The 16,833-nt window shown below is 48.3% G+C and overlaps 1 protein-coding gene across 2 annotated transcripts; it reads right to left on the bottom strand.

Moving 5' to 3' along the window:
* Positions 1-567: 567 nt before the first annotated feature.
* On the bottom strand, positions 568-16,473 carry SORD (sorbitol dehydrogenase). 2 transcript variants are annotated; one of them, XM_065733711.1, is made up of 9 exons: positions 16,331-16,473; positions 12,950-12,983; positions 12,099-12,263; positions 10,486-10,645; positions 7,900-8,018; positions 7,413-7,478; positions 2,765-2,895; positions 1,835-1,956; positions 568-1,195 (listed from the first exon to the last, which is right to left on the bottom strand). In XM_065733711.1, exons 1-9 carry the CDS (start codon positions 16,388-16,390, stop codon positions 1,030-1,032), a joined length of 1,023 nt encoding a protein of 340 aa, XP_065589783.1. In that variant the 5' UTR covers positions 16,391-16,473; the 3' UTR covers positions 568-1,029. The 2 variants fall into 2 exon arrangements, with proteins under 2 accessions (XP_065589783.1, XP_065589782.1); XM_065733710.1 differs by having other exon boundaries at positions 2,765-2,940; positions 16,331-16,471.
* Positions 16,474-16,833: the final 360 nt, after the last annotated feature.

The following is a 16,833-nucleotide window of genomic DNA, read 5'->3' as shown; positions in this document are numbered from 1 at the left end:
GGACAAGGACTTGAGCCCAGTCATGGCCCCCTAAACTGTGCCTGCAGTGCCCCTTGCAAGACCTTTTGTAGAGGCAAATTGCAGCCATGGTGCCCACAGAGACTGAGTCTTGGAGAAAAGTTTCAGTTGGATCAGTGAGCTTTCCCACAGCCTGGTGAGGGCTAGCAGCACAAAAGCCCAGAGGACAGCACAGCCCAATAGTCACAGATCCCTTCAAACCATCCACCACACACCTCAGAGGACACAGAGACACCAGGAAGGTAGCATTTATTGTGGGAAGTCCAGTACCGGCCCAAGAAAGGGATCTCAGATTGATCTCCTAGTATTAAAATTAACACAACTGTAATCTAAGGTTAGATTTTATCTGCAACCTGCTCCTTGGTGAGTACCTCATTCATGGCTCACAAACTCAGCAGGAAGGGGATATCCCAGAGAAGTTACAATTCATTCACAGTGGTATTATCTTAGTGATGCTGCTCCCCTGCTGTGCTTCCCCCCACGCTAAAAGCAAGCTGTGCCCCCACCAGCAGCCCCTTCTCAGGAGCCACGGTAAACGCAAGGATCTGCTTGCATTCCCAGCCAGAGGCAGGGCAGCTTCCTTCAAACATGCTCCAGCCTGCTCTGCAGCAGTCCTTTCTGCCCAACCAGGAGCTGCTGGGGTGGCTTACACAGAAGATGTGGTCCCAGCTAGTCTCCAAGCTCAAAAAAGCCCTGGGCTTTTGGGACCTGCAGTTTGCTGCTCATGAAGAGCATGGGGTGAACAATCTGAATGTTGAGACACTCCCTGGCCAGGTTTTGTTCCACAGGCTGTTACAGTCCCTGAGCATCCCCAAGCGGATGTGCAAAATCACGTATCCCTCAGTGCCATTCACACTCATTATCATTTGATTTCTTAGCTCTATTACAAAACACTGCCTGCATAAGGTGACTGTGTAAACATGCAACAGCCATACATCAGCCTCCTGTGGCTTCATGCTTTGCATCTCAGGCAGGCAGTGCAACAGGGAGGGGGCTGGGCTCCACAGCATCTCAGGGGTTCTGGTCAGTGGGGTCACATTTCAGCATGACTTTTACCCCTTCGCCCCTCTTTGTTGTCTCAAAAGCCTCAAGAGCCTTTTCCAGGGGGAAACGGTGTGTAACCAAGGGCTGGATGTTGATCCGCCTGGATGCCAGCAAGGAAATGGCCATAGGCCACCTACAAGGGAAACAGAGAGCGGGAAGTCAGAGCAGGCACCAGCTTGGAGCCCCAGCAAAAGGGCAGAGAGGAGCCTGGCATCATTATAGTAATTTCTTCAACCCAGGCAAACAAGGGAATTCTGCCCACAATCTTCCAGAGTACAAGACCAAGGAGGACAGCTGAGATTCTCCTGCCTTCAAGGCTAGGTCAGCTTTCAGTACACTTGACTTGCTTTTCTGCAAGCTGCACAGTTCAGTCCTCCGTAGAAAGCACATATGCCTTCAAATGGGTTACTGATACACCTTCAGCTCCAGCAAAACACAAAAACTAAGCACAGCTCTTGCTAGTCTATGTACACAATGGTCTCTTACAAGAACAACAATGTGGTTTCCTTTCGTGATGAGAAAGGAAAGCAGAGCTGATGGTGCTGATGGGCACCAAGATTCCACAAATCCTCTGCACTCAAACTTAACCGCATAACAGTTAGGAAGGCAGATGCAGCCAGATTTTCACACAGAAGTGTGAAGGGCCAGTACCAGGCCAAGCTGCTGCTTAGGATCTCCCAGCACAAAGGGCTGAAAGCAGCTAAAAATCTCAAGGATGCTGGGGATGAAAGACACCGAGACCCATCAGCCCACCCTGCCCTGCTCGACTCACGTGTTGCAGTAGCGGAATATGCCCCGGATATCCACCTCACGTACTGCAGCATTCACAATGGGCACAGTCACCATCTCGGGGCCTAGCCCTACCAGCACCAGGGTCCCTCCAGAACGAGTGGCCTGGAGAAAAGACACACAGATATGTTGTATTTTGCCATCTGTCTGAAAATAAAGGTTTTCTTTGTGTCTGTGATGGACTGCCTGGGGCATGGTGGATGAGTTCGGGAGAGGCAGGATGCTGTCAGGAGACCTTAAGTGTGAAATGAGATAAACAACTCTTAAAAAGCAATCTTACAAAAATCCACGAGGGATTTTGTTACCTAAATCTCATTCTGAAAAGTGACTGGTGCTTAGGAGTACAAGAGTTACTTTTGGATCTCAGTAGGAAAGATTTAAAACATTTATGAGACTGATGCTCCCCTGGAATTTCTTTTTGCAGATTGTCCCATTTGTCTATTGTGCTTTCATTGCAAACCTCTGAGAAGTGTCTCCTCTACATCCCAGCATTACACAGCTCACGAGAGCAAAAAATCCCCTCCATGGCTGCTTTTTTCACCTGCTGGAGTTAATGTTCTCTGTCATTCTCTTTACTGGGACTCAATGAAAGATGCACTATTTGTACTAGCTCCCTGTCACTGCTGTGTCGCCACACTTGGGTTTCACGGTGCTTCTGTAGCCTCTTTGGTAAGTGCACCTAGAATCAAATCAGACAATTATTTCCACGCTGTCTGCAAAGATGCAACTTTTTAATCATCCCTCAGTGGACAATTTGCCCCTAGTTTGTGGCTTTACAGCCACCTTCCCTCTCCTGCGCGAGGCCCACTGAAACTAAGGGCATGGCACTGACAGAACTGGCATTCACCTCCGGGTCCCAGACAGGGAAAGTGAAAACCAGCACTACGCTAGCCTGGGGACAAGTGGTACTCACATAAATGCTAGCCTGGATGCAAGCCTGGACTCCAGTACACTCCACAGTAATCTCAGGCATGCAGCCAAGCAGACTTTCCACTTTGGTGGCCACCTCCTGCGGAGTCTCGTTCTTTACCTGAAGGGTGAAATCTGCCCCCACCTCCTTGGCGGTTTGCAGGCGAGAGGCAGATAAATCTGCAGAAGGACAAAACATGTCGGCAACAGGTGCAACACACAAAACAGACAGGGAGCAAGAACCTGAGTTTGCGGTCTGCCTCCTACCCCTATCTGACAAGCAGAACCACCATGTTCACTGCCCAGCTGCTAACTACCTCAAGATAAGTCTCAAGAATTTCTGTAGCCCACCCAGACCAAGGATTTGCCCAGCCCTGATGCCAGCAGATGACCACCATCAGGGGAGGCTGATGGAAACACACGTTGTTGGGGCCTGAATACAGGCTCACGGCACACAACCAGGAAAGGGTTTACATTCCCTCCCTCAAATTCACACAGGCTACAGTAAGGAGGTAGGGAGGAAACATGCTCATTTTTAGGGGAGGCAATGAAGAGTAAGCAGAGAAATCTCATTGAATGAAAAGGTAAAAGGCAGCCTACAGTGAGACAAAACCCCAACATCTACTCCTGTATTCTCCTTCCATGGGTTAGGGTTAGTTAAGGTGCATGGCTATTGCTGATAACACCAAGGATATTTCCCAAAGGGCACCTGCAGACTGAGGCTTTGATTTGCCCACACATCAACCTGCTGTGGACAGCACAGCACCTAAAAGTGTTTCTGGTCCATGATTTTATATCATGGGCACTGTGCGTTCTCGCTTCCACATGACTTCAAGCCCCACTGAGGACAGGGACACCTGAGGAGGAGCTGGACACTTTAACTGTGGTAAGAAAGAAGAGGTACAAGCACATGAACTAGAAGCCAGTATGGTTGGACTTGGTGGTCTTGTCCAACCTCATCAATTCTATGATTCTGTGATTTCCAGGCAGAAATCATCTCCTTGACTGTCGAAGCAGTCATCTGCAGGAGCCTATGTATCTGCACTGGAAAAGAAGTCTGGATCGAAAGGAGAGAACAGGAGAGGACTGGTGAGTCCACTGCTTGATGTGAGCCACTCTGAGTCAGCCCCAGCGCTGGAAGGAAGCGAGGCCAGAGGGCCTGCCCTGCCCACCATGCAGGGAACGTGACATTTCTGCCAGGGCAGGTGATGGACATGTCCCTGCCAGCATCAAGAGGGCTCGTGGCCAGGTGCAGGCACACCCAGAGATGAGCACCCAGGAAAGCTTGGGGGGAGTTTCAAGAAGGAAGAACAAAGGGTTATAAAATGCTGCTGAAGGAGGAAAAGCCAAGGCTGGAAACTCAATGCAACATCACTCTGGAAGCACCAAGGTGAGGCTCTAGGAGACATTAGTCACCTCTATCCTTCCCAAGCTCTGAGCACCTTGGGCAGTGTGTACAGTCACACTTGGCACCCAGCTGCACTCAAGAACTTCCCAAACAACAAAGGCACTTCAAGACATAAGCAGCACTTCTGCCTGGCATGGCTGCTGTCTCTCAAATCTCAGCATATGGGAACGAAACCTACAGAGAAAACTGCACACTTCTGGTGTCAGCTTTCTGACCTGCTCATCAAGGAAGTCCTTGCACAGGGGAGGAATGCAGGGAGAGCAGCAATACCATCATAGCTAGTCATGACTCTGGTAACATCTTGGTGCACTTGACTTATGTGAATCATTGTTAAACATTTGCTAAAGCTGCCAGCACTGCAGGTTCTCCAATAGAAGACTACTGTACTGTCCAGCACTTAAGACACTTGTGAGTTTGTAGGACCAGGTTGTTCAGAATTTAAACCTCAGTGTGCCTGAACCCCGCATAATTCCTGGGTAAATGCTCAATTAAAGAATTGCAGGGCCGCCTCTTGCCCCTAGACTGAAATTAATTTTCACTTCCCAGTCACAGATAATCAATGTTTCCAAAATGCCAAACTAAGTAACCCACACTCACATCTCTAATCCTGCAGAAGTTATCAAATCACACTTAAGCTTCTTGTGAACCAGTTTAATTGGGAAATACTCTTGAAGCTCTCACATATTCTGTGCTGATCAACCTTCATAAAGGAGCTGAACTTGGTCTGGTCATTCATCTTCCCTGACACTGAATTCCAGGGTTCCAGAGTCACTTTAAGTGACAGAACAAGGCAAGACAGTCCAACACTCTTACAGAAATATTGCACCAGTGCTTCACTTGCCTGGGGTAAAAGGCTGCTCTTTCACAGGTCTTTAAGGACAAAAGATTACCAGAAGCACAAATACTTCTTATCAGGTAAGCTGTCACAGCTGGTAGGAAAGCCAAGCTCTGGTGCTTTTGGGAAGGGTAGAGCTGAGTGCTAGTCTCCAGCTACAGTGCTGAAGTTTCTTCAGAAGTTTTCCAACATTTGTTGGCTCCAGCTATGCCAGGAGCCATAAGAGGTGAGTTCTCTCCGTGCTCAAAGAAAGCTTTACTAGCAAGTTATACATTCATGCGTAGTTTTCCAAAACAAACATTTAAAGCAATGAGCTTTCAAGTGTGCTGTGCAGACAAATACCATAAAAATGGTGTGAGATGAATTGAAAGAATTTGGCAGCAAAAGACAAAAGGGCCTTGTTGATCAGTCACCTCACAGGTATCGATTCCTAAAGCTGACATAAAAAGCAGTTCCTTGAGAAGCACAGCAAAATCCCCGGAGACAACAAGCCAAACTAAACCTTTTTCTCAGCTCATGTCACGTACAAATATTTGGCTAGAGGTGGCACCTGCATGGGTGTCTGAGTACCTCAGCCCCAGAGGGGGTTTCTAGATATAGAAATATCTATAGGGCAGGAACATTACCCAGACCTTTATTATCATACATGGCAGGTACCAAGAACTTCCTACATCCACCTGGAGCACATGCTATACTGACCTCTAGTTCACAGACAGCAGCTCCCTGAGCTACAGGGAGGACTATATCTGAGCAGAACCGAGGCTGGGGCACTGGGGTGACCCAGCAGCCTCAGCCCCACCAACCTCTGCCAGCTCATCAGTCCCTTCCCCACCCACAGACTCGGTCACCCACCAGCCTCTGCAGTACTCAGCTCTGCAGCAAGGGTATGATTCAAGAGGTCACGCTGATCTTCCTGCTATGGTAACCATCATCCTTGCATGACAACACTTAGCAAAATCTAAGGCCTGAATTGATTGCAACCACCAAGCACACCCTGCAGGGTGGGGCTAGCAGAGCAAAACATGCCCTTGACTCGGCAGTATGAGCATTTTGGGAGGAGAGGGCAATAACCAGCCTTTGGTTTTGACACAACTAGTACTGAAGGATCCTTCCAGAAAAAGCAAGAGGGCGGAACCTTAATTTTGTCTCTCAGTTTGAAGACTGAAAAACAGTAACTGAGAAGTCAAAAAACCTTGTCCAAAGTGGGGAGGTGGAGCAACAGCCTTCTGAAAGGACCACAGTGGGGCTTTGGCCCAGAACACTTTAGCAACCTCTGCTTGCTGCTTGGTGGGATCTCCATCCTCAGAGGTTTTACAGACCCAAACAAAAACATTTGTTTTTCTCCATGATGCAGTTAGGCAAGGACTTCTGAAATGCAGAGACCCTGAAAAGGCTATTTTGGTCACTAAGAGTAGTTAGTGGGAAATGCACCCACTAGCACAAAATCTGCAAGAAAGAGCCTAGAGGGACAATGTGGCTGGACACAGAAATGACCACGAAAATACTTTGTCCAGACCACCATCTAATACTACAGGAGGAAGGAGAACAGTTTGCTGGAGCAAAGCTCCAAGAATAGCATCAAGGAGGGAATAAAATACACTGAGTTTGTCTGCCATCAAGGTAAAGATTAAAAGCAGACACAATCAATGTTTATAAGCATTATAGGGAAGAGAAAATCTGATAACGAAGACACTTTATTCTGTGAGTCAAAGGCACAACATAAACTGAAACCTGAAAGCTGAGGTCAGAAGAGCTCAAAACAGAAAGAAAACAAATAGCGATGAGAGGCAGCAGGAGCAAAGAGCTTCTGCAGCTGTAAGACTTGTCATGAAGATGCACTGTCTCTTCTCAAGAGACATGCTTGAATTCCAACAGAAGCTTCTATGGCTTGATCCAACAACCACTCATTAGCCTCTGGTTTATCCCCCCTGAAGCAATGCAGATAGCCTGCTTGCCTAGGGAGGTGGTTGAGGCACCGTCCCTTGCGCTGTTCAAGAATCATTTAGATGAGGTGCTAAGGGATTTGATTTAGTAGATGGGTAGGGATAGTGATAGGAGGATGGTTGGACTAGATGATCTTGTAGGTCCTTTCCAACCTTATGAACCTATGAACCTTGCACAACCTTTCTCTGCTAGGAACCAGATGCAATTAGCCTGGTCCAATAACCTCACAGAGAAGACCTGCATGCAACCTGAATGCTCTACAGATTCTAATTAGGACAGAGATTAATATCTTGTCCTGAAGAATGAGGCGTTAATTAGGATTCCCTCCAAAAAAGCACACTACTAGTGCATTCGGGGACACGCGTGAGGTGTCCAAGCAGTTATCCTGAAGTAACAACTAGGAACTATACAGTGTTTGTTGTATCACATGAAAAAGACATGCTTCTAAGGACTGAAAGGACTTACCTGTAACTACCACTGCTGCTGCACCCATCATCTTGGCTATAATTACATTTACAAGGCCAATTGGTCCTGGGTACAAAGGGCAGAAAAAGAATATTTGCAACAACTGTCAGAGAACACCACCTTCAGGATTTGAATGTGCCTGGAGCTGGGCTTTGACTCTTTCCAGGTGGGTAGCTCTCTACCACAGGGTGGTGAAAGCAGATATGGAGAGCAGCTATGGCTACAAGAGGGACTCTGCAAGGAAAACATCATCCACTCCTCTGCTCTCTCAAGCTTGCTGGCACAGTATGCTTCGTACTTTGCATTCCAGCTGCTCAGAGTGCAGCTCTGCAGTGCAGTATGGGCAAAGACAGCCTCAAGGTCTCCCCTGGCACTGCCAAAACTCTCCCATGACCCACATTTACAGCTGAGTCTAGAAACAGCCTGCACCCCATCCATCCCCCTCTGTGCTACTGCTGGCAGCAAATCCAGGGATGTTTTACCATACCTGAGCCACATATGAAGACTTTGCTTCCCAGAGTGACTCCCGCTCTTCTGCAGGCGTGGATTCCCACCGAAAGAGGCTCAATAAGGGCCCCTTCTTCAAAGGTGACATTATCTGGAAGCCTGCAAAAGCCAGACACAGAGCAATGCTCACCAAGGAGGTTTATGAGAGTGACGAGGAAAGAAGTGATACTTGAAGACTAAACATGGATCTAATTAACCACTGCAAAATACATTCTCACCCATGGTCTGAGAAATGCAGGGTTGGAAAGCATTTCAAGAGGCTGCATTGCCTACGTATCTAACACAGGGACCCACACACCACATGCAGGTTGCCCTACAGCTGGGACCCATCAGTGAAGAGACAGACTCCTCATCTGGCTTGAATCACGTAGCTCCACAGAATCATAGAGTTGATAGGGACCACTAAATATCATCTAGTCCAGCTCTTCCATCCTTCAGGAAACACCTTGCTACCTAGCACAAGCCAATGGTGATGGCACATAAAGCTGAGGCAGCCAGAAGCAGGTCTCCTCATCATGCCTTGGATATGATGAATGAAGTGTTTCAACCAGTGGACTGCTCCCAGAATACAGCATAAATGCGTACAGAGGATATCAAACACCTTTTGGACAGAAACAGAAGCATGAGGCAGCTGGCAAAACTGCTGGGAAAAAAAAAAATCAGACAGAGGGTGAAACCCTTCTACACTGCTGACAGAAATAAATCCCAGACTTTCAGAAAGCACCAGCATGGCCCTTCACACAGCAGGTGCTGGGACAGCACTGGGAAGCTCGAGGTCAGAGCTCAGCCAGGCCACCATGAAGACATAGCAACAGAAATGGCAGTGTGGGAAGGCAGCCATAAAGCATCTCTATGGCTCTTATCTCCCAGAGGCACTAAAGGGCTGACTCCAAGAGTCTGGATGCCTGAGAGTTTGGCATCACATCCTGCAGAAAGACAGACAATACTTGTCCAAATGTGCAAATGGCCACTGAGCTCTGCCATCAGCTTTTCTTTGCAAATCTGTACTGACAGAGCAACTTCATGTCAGGTAATCTGTTCTGCATCACACGACCACGGCACAGCTGATCTGAACCCAGGAGCACCGGGCTGCGTTTCACAGTTTAAGCAAAAAAAAAAATGCCATTAACCAAAGTAATATCCTCAGATATTCAAACTGGGAAAAACAGACCTCTCCCTAAAATAAGATAAATACAAAAAAAAAAAAAACAGCCCATTCCTCCCCAGCAATAACTTGTAGTATCTTGTCAGAGAATATTATTTTAATGAGATGGGGTAAATCAGTGATAGCAGGTCTGGACAGCAAGAAGTTAGGCCCACACAGAGCAGCAACTCATTCTGCTAGCAGCTGCTTGGGATCCACTTTAAAAGGACCTTCCTGCCTGAGGACACTCATGAGAAGTTAAAGCATTCAGATGCTTCCTTTAGAATGACTTGATTCTGAACGCTGCCTCTGCAGCCACCGAAGATCAATTCTGGGGAAGTCTTCGCTTCACACAGATTGAAAAAGAAAAGCTCCATATAGAGACCTGCCTCAGGGAACCAGAATCTTACACTATTTTTACCTTTCCAGATAAACACACTTAGATGGTTAGATGGGTATAATATTGTAGAGGTTTATGCAATTTTTAGCACAGTAATTTGCCAGAGTACTTCAGCACAGGTTTGCTTTTAAGCAAACATGTAAATCCTGCCACAATTAAGGGCACACTCAAGTCTGATCAAGTGGATATGAAAACAGATGTGTAATACTGGCAGCTCAGTGGGGCCACTCAGTGTCACATAAAAAAATCAGCTTAGCAGGGGCACTGTTTTCTCTTCCTACTCTGCTACAAGTGGGTTTCAAACACCAGAGCGAAGTGTCAGCAATTGATGTGGCGCTTCCTGAAAAGCAGCAGTAATACTAGAATCAGATGAAGACCCACAGGCATAGTTGTAAGAAGGCAAGGGTATAAAAAGACAACAGAAGACTCCAAAAGCAAACGGGAAAAGGTAATAATTATAGGGTACAACAGCAGTAGCATTGCAGGAAATATGCAGGAAATGTCTGCTGATGTCTGGACACCAAAGGGGATAGCTACACCTGCCTGATAAACTCCTCGCAAAGTGGCTGCCATTCAAGTCTTATTCATGGACCAGAAAGCAACAAAACCTGTTGTGTTCAAGTAAAGAGTGCTCACTGTGATACTCTTCTCCTAAGGAACCAACAGGACCCGTTTGATACTCTTCTCCCAGGGAACAAACAGGACCTGAGGAAATGGCCACAAGTTGTACCAGAGGAGGTTTAGATTGGACATAAAGAAAGATTTTTTCTCTCAGAGTGGTCAGGCACTGGGATGGGCTGCCCAGGGAGGTGGTGGAATGGCCATCCCTGGCAGTGTTCAAGAGGTGTCTGGATGAGGAGCTAGAGCCATGGTAGCAATGGTAATGGGTGGACAGTTGGACTAGATGATCTTGTAGTCCTTTCCAACCTTGTGGCTCTATGACTCTAAGGGCCAAGGGAGATTGCTTCACCTAATCCCCTTGCACTGAGTATACATTTTTCTGCAGAGGGTGCAGGACTGACTTGTAGCAGTAGCTGGCACTGTGCTTGTAGTAGCGGCACAGGTTCCCATCATCAGGAGGCGTCGCACAGAAGAAGATGGTTGGAGACAGGTTATAGCGGCCAGTTTTGCAGAATTCATCTGTTTCTCTTGGGACACCAGGCTCGATGGCCACACGATCACCTGCCAGGACGAAAGCAGAGTGTGGAATGTGGGCACACAGTATGGGTAGCTCAGAACAATCACAGAAGACAGCATGAAACCCTGGCACCGGAGAAGTGTGAGGGACACCTGCTAGCTGAGAAAAATCACATTGCTCACAGCAGGCAAGCTCCCAACACTTCCTTTACGGAGGAAGACCTTCACAACAAAAAGAGCTGGTGTTTCAGAGGCAGACACAGAGCAGATGGAGGCTCAGTCACATACAAACCCCTCTCCAGCTGCAGTCCACCCCAATAGATGAAAAGACAGCCCTCAGCCTAAGAAATCCCACACTGATCAGATCCTGTTCAAAATCTCTAGTAATAAGAGTAAGAAATGATTAAGACAAAGCAGGGAAGCTGTGCTGGTCACCAAGCTGGAAAGGAACTCAAGATGTGCAGGTGACAACCAGGACTCAGGCATGACATATCAGAGAAAAAAGATAGCTTGATGCTAATGCTATCATTAGTCTGTGAGGTTGAAAAGACACATGCTACAGAACAAAAAGTAATTATTTTAATGTACTTATGAGGCAGGAATGACTAAGGAAAAAAATGGTGGGACCACACTACAAGTAAACAAGGGATAGAAGATGGTTCCTTTTGATTTGACAAAGAAAGCCAGTCAGTGCTAAATTATCTCAGCTCTCCACCAAAAGGCTCTTAATTAGGTACAGTGACAAATGAAAGGATGGATCAAAGTTAAGATCTGTTCTAGCTCACTATGATATGTCTGTGGTATGGCACATGGGGAATGCCCAGGTGAGAGAGGGGCAGGACATGCTGAATGTTCTCCCCGCCTCCCGTTCAGTTCTGGGGACCACCAGGCTGCATTTGTAACCCTCAGCAATTTCTCTTCTTCCTTCATCTGCACTGAATTTCATTGGCATCCCATCACCCAGGCACCCTGCTACCTCTCTCTTGTTCTCTCCACTCTGCTTAACCCACAGTTGTCGGCAAATGGCAAAGTTTGCTGCTAAGTCCATTTTCTAGGACATCTCTGCAAACCTCAGAGGTCACAACGTGACACCTCATACAGCTGCTCCAATGGCCCTCTTCACTGCAGGAGGCCACTTGCTCCTTCATGTACACACACACTGAAGAAACATTAACAGCAGGCTGTTGGCAAGAGCAATGTGTGTGGTTTCTGAAGCTTCCTCCAGCTTCCTCAAAAGGCACCTTTTATGAGCATGTATTCTGACCAGCACTAAAGCACAATCAGAGCAAATCAAGATAACACGAGATACTGAGATACTCCTAAGAAAAACATAAACCACTGCAGTCAAGTTGGGTGACACAGAGCACCATGGCACTCTTAGAGGAGGGTCAGGCTGTGTAGCTCATAAAAGCAGATGCAATGCTTCAATGGAAAAGCACACCCTGTTATAAATGCATTCTCAGGAAAACAGAAAAAAGACAGACTCGATTCTAATCACCTGGTCTCAGATGTGCCACTCCTGCTCCCACTTTGATGACAGTCCCAGAAGCTTCGTGCCCTAACACCATGGGGTTCTTCACAACAAAATCTCCAATTCGACCATGCTGCCAGTAGTGAACATCGGAACCACAGATCCCAACTGAATGCATCCGCAGGAGGACCTCTGCCAGAAAGGGACAAAAGGTTCCACATAGAAAAACATACCTCCTTTTACATTGGAAGAGAGACACATTCACTGCCTCTGCATCCTACAACCATGGTCAAAACAGCTCCGAAATATCCAAACACGCACCAGAACTGCATATACACACATTAAGGACATATGGCACATTCATGAGACACGCTGAAATGTAAAACTACACAAGGATTTTCATTTCAGGAAAGCTTAAAATAGGGTGAGATCCCTGTCAATAAAAGCTAAAACAAGCTAAGAGGGGCGTGATGACTCCTGGAGCAAAAGCAAAAGAGCAAGTACATTTAATTTCTCCTCCTCTCTAAGCTATAATTTCAGCCCTGGAGAGAGCAGTGGATCAAATTCCCATGAGCCCATACACCTACCCTGTTACTATCTAGCCCTTCAGTAAGGTCCTCTGACCTGTCCCAAGAGCAGTGTAATGTGAAATGCATGGAGCAGGATGCAAAAAAAGCCAGACACTGGGCTATTTCTGTGACTGCTCCAGCTCTTCTTTTCAAAGGGGAACAGCATTATCCATTTCAGCTGCAGATTATTTTTTTAGATTATTTTATACTTTCTCAGCTGTTTACGTTATCACGGAGTGTCAAAAGAGACCGAAAAAAGAAAATAGAACAGCAAAGACAGCAGGCAGAATCAGTTATCTCCAGACCTACCATTGGGACCTGGTTCCGGGATCGGGCGGTTTTCCTGTGGACAAACAGAAAAAAAAAGAGGGACTCAGGTGCTTGTTGCCCAGAGATGTGGTGGATGCTTCATCCCTGGAGACACCCAAGGCCATGCTGAGCAATTGATGGAGCTGAGGATGACCCCATTCACTGCAAGGAGTTGGACTAGGTCTTCAAAGCTTCCTTCCAACTCCAAGGATTCTGTGATTCTATGATCATACCATAAAGAAAATATTTTTACTGCAGAGCAATAACTAAATGTATAAATCACTTGCAAATGCTCCTGTAAACCATGATTAAAGTCATGTTGTCTTCTTGCAATTGGCACAAACACCTCTTTATGGGATAAGTAGTAAGTGCGAGCTTCTGAAAGTCACCACAGTGTGCTGGCTGCAGGTCATCCTTCCTCCCAAACAGTCTGCAAGCTTTCTGTCTTTGCTGATCTCCTCCAGCTACTTCAAAAGACAAAGGAAGGATTTTGTTGGGTATTACAACATTGAGATGGAACAGTGCAATGCTGCTCCACTGCACATTGCACTTCAAACACCTCTGAAGTTCAGGGTCAAGGAACACAGAAAGGGCACACAAACATCCCACCTTTAAAGAGGCTCTGCCATACACTTCTCAGTGTTAAGAAAGTAAAAGGGAAGAAGGTTTTGTTTGTTTTCCTATTAACGACATGAAATTCACCAAAAGCCCACCTTTGGTGCCACGCTTCCAAGGAAGTCCTCAACAAAGATGACTGTGCTAACCTTTCTCTCTGCAGAACCCACACGCTGCTCAAACTTCCATGCATCCTAGAGCTCTTTGCCCACAGGCCAAGACTGGCCATGAGTTCTCTGTCCAGATTTTCTTTCCCAGAGCTCCTGTTTAAACGTTATAACTACTAGAAAACATTTGGTGGACATCACAGAACAGTGAGCCTACAGCTGGTATTTGCTCCTTGCAGTGTTTACCTTTTTACAAGAGCACCTTCAATATCTAGTTAGCAATGAAATCAATCTCTGGATTCAATTTTGAAAAGGAAACTTTCTAGAAAAGGAAAATTCCACCAACCAAATGAAATTTAATAAGTGCAAAAACAGATATGGAAATCCTGAAGCTCATCTGTACACAACACTGGTCGTAACCCTACAGGCTGATTACAGGGGTACTGTAGCACAGTGGGGAACTGGGGGAAGTGCAGTGGACCTGGATAGAAGCTGACTCAGGCACACATCTCCTGTAGCACTGATTTCCTAAAATACTTATTGAATAAGCAGTGCTGCCCCCGGGCAGGATGGTCCAAATTCTGCTGACTGCAGTGTGAAGTGTGGTGCAAGTCCATCAACTGAAACTGACAATGCAGGACACTTACTCTGGGAGGGAGGCAGCTCTGTTCCAACGAGGACACGGTACAGAACATTTGTTTTAAAAGAAACTGATCTAGACATAAGTCCTCATGTTAGAAATGTCTAATGTGTGCAGTCTGGCATCACACTGGAGGTACAGATCACCTCAGCTACCTCAAAGAGATCCAACAGTCTCTAGGCAATGGCTACAGATAAAAAAAGAAGGCCAACTTTTAGCTGAAAATGTGTAGGTGGGATTCCTCAGCCCAAAGGAAAACACTTTTTTTTTTTTCTTTTCAGTAGCAGCTGTGCCAAAAGACAGATGATTTAGTGGAAAACAAACAATCCCGTTTTATTTGCTAAAAAACCAGAATGACCCAAGGCTCCACATTTCTGGACGGACGTTCTGTTTGCTGTCCATTGCTCATGGGAGAGTCCAGAGACAGAAACAGGTCTGACTGAGGCTGTGAAGCAAATGAAGCATTTTCTTCCAAGAAAGAAATATTAAGAGGAGAAGGATACAAACCAATACACCTTGAAGTGGCAGAAAATGGAAGGCTGCTCTAACTGCACAAGATTGAAAGAGGAATTAACAAAAATATGCCAATGTATTTTCAAGGAACATAGGTCAGAAGAATCTAAATTCACAATGAATCTGCCTATGGCAAACAGGTTCATAACAGTGCAGGTTTCATAGGAAAGATTATCTTGCCTAACTTTAGTCATCTGTAATGCCAATAATAAGCTCAACGTTTCCTGTTCAAACTCTTAACATGACCAGTGTGGCACTGCAACAAGGGCACTGGGGCAAAGGAACACAGAAGACCGACCCATCTGCAATGAATAGTGATAGCTACAGCTAAATCAGGTGCTCAGAGCCTGGCTTGACCTTTGAGTATTTCCAGGAACAGAGAATCCATAACCTCTGGTGGTGGGCAACCTGTTCCAGCACCTCAGTATGCTTACTGTAAAGCATTTTCTTCTTATACCCAACCTAAATCTCCCCTCTTGCAGTTTGAAACCATTTCCCCTCATCCTACCACCACAGACCCTGCAAAAGAGTCCGCCCCTTTCTTCCCTGCCGCCTCTTTAGGCACTGAAGGCCACTCTCAGGTCACCTCAGAGCCTTCTTTTCTCCAAGCCACACAGCCCCAGCTCTCTGCCTGTCCTCACAGGGAGGCACTCCATCCCTTGGAGCACTTTGTGGCCCTCCTTTGGACATGCTCCAACAGCTCTGTCACTGCTATGCTGAGCACCTACTTCTGCTCCAGGTGAGGTCTCACAGCACAGAGCAGCAGGGCAGATCCCGTCTCCCCGCTGGCCTCGCTGCTCTGGATGCAGCCAGGATACGGCTGGCTCTCTGGACTGCGAGGGCACATTACTGGCTCATATCCAGCAGCCACCCACCAGTACTCCCAGCTTCTTTTCAGCCTGTGGGATTAGAGACCAGCCACACAAGTGGGACGAGCCAGCATCCGCCGTCACCCTTCTGAATGAGCGGACCTCGGGAAGGTGCTCTTGAACCAGAGGACCATGCTATTCCTCGCTCACTGCGCACGGCGTTTTACTCGGGGCAGAACCGCAGGCCGCAGCGGGGCCGGGCCGGTGCGGGGCCACCCCGCAGTCGCCCACGTGAGCAGCGCGTGGCGTTCAGGGCGCTCCTCCTCGCGCCGCGCGGGGAACGGCACCGCACATCTCCCTGACCCCACCCCGAACACGTCCCGCAAGTCACCGTCACACGCCCGATGCTCTCCCGCCAGGCCTGTGTGTGCAGCCTGTGCCCGCACGCCGGCCCGGCCCGGCAGCTGCGCAGTGGAGCGGGATGGGTCTGAAGCGCCGCTTAAAAGCCGGCGCCCGCAGGGGCTTGCGGGTGGGTGCACGTGGCCGGCTCGGCTCCTTTTAGCGCTCCTTTCCGGCCGTTAATTACGGGTCACCTGCAATCGCTCCTTCACAGGAAGGTCTTTTCTCGCCAGCCCCCGCCGGCGGCGCGGCCCTCCCGCTGCCCTCCGCCCCGCGGTCCCGTTCCCTCGGCCCGTACCAGCCGCAGCTCCCCGGCTCGGTGCACTACCACGGCCAGGTTCTGCCCGGGCGCCGCCATGGCTGGGCTCGGCTCGGCGCTCGGGTCCAAGGGCCGACGGCGGAGCTTCTCCCCGCGGCGGGGCCGCCCTCTGCCCCCGGTCGGACCCGGCGCCGCCCCTCCGGCCCCGCTCCCCCGGCCCCGGCAGCGGCCCGGGCAGCCCCGCTCCGCCCTCCCGGTGCCCGCGGAGCCGAGCAGTGCGGGCCGCGTCCGCCTTTTCACTAGGTGCGGTGCGCGGAGCAGGCGGCAGGCCTGGGGCTCTGCGGCTCTGGGGCCCTGCGTGCACTGCGTGCAGCGCGCTCAGCTCGGCCTGCAGCCACACGGCGACTGCGCGTCGTTTCCGTGCGGGGAGATGGACTCCGAGCGAAGAGTTTGAGATTTCAGGCTCTCGAGGTGGCAGGGGTGTATTCTGCACGAGATCCTCTGCAGGCAGAGCTGGGAAAGATCTCAAAAAGATCATTCAC

The sequence above is a fragment of the Cyrtonyx montezumae genome, unplaced genomic scaffold (genome assembly GCF_038088225.1).
Source record: "Cyrtonyx montezumae isolate F1298 unplaced genomic scaffold, pur_monq_1.0 scaffold_17, whole genome shotgun sequence".
Classification (NCBI taxonomy): Eukaryota; Metazoa; Chordata; class Aves; order Galliformes; family Odontophoridae; genus Cyrtonyx; species Cyrtonyx montezumae.
Note: the sequence above shows the minus strand (reverse complement) of the source record. Positions and strands in the feature narration are given on the sequence as shown.

Bases quoted from the DNA above. Each gene is read 5' to 3' on its own strand.
- SORD (XM_065733710.1), bottom strand. From the start codon at position 16,390: ATGGCGGCGCCCGGGCAGAACCTGGCCGTGGTAGTGCACCGAGCCGGG. The intron at 1,957-2,764 runs GTGAGTACCACT...TCTTTTCTCCAG, and splicing joins GCATCCAGGCTAGCATTTAT to GCCACTCGTTCTGGAGGGAC. The intron at 1,196-1,834 runs GTGAGTCGAGCA...TTTCCCTTGTAG, and splicing joins ATATTCCGCTACTGCAACAC to GTGGCCTATGGCCATTTCCT.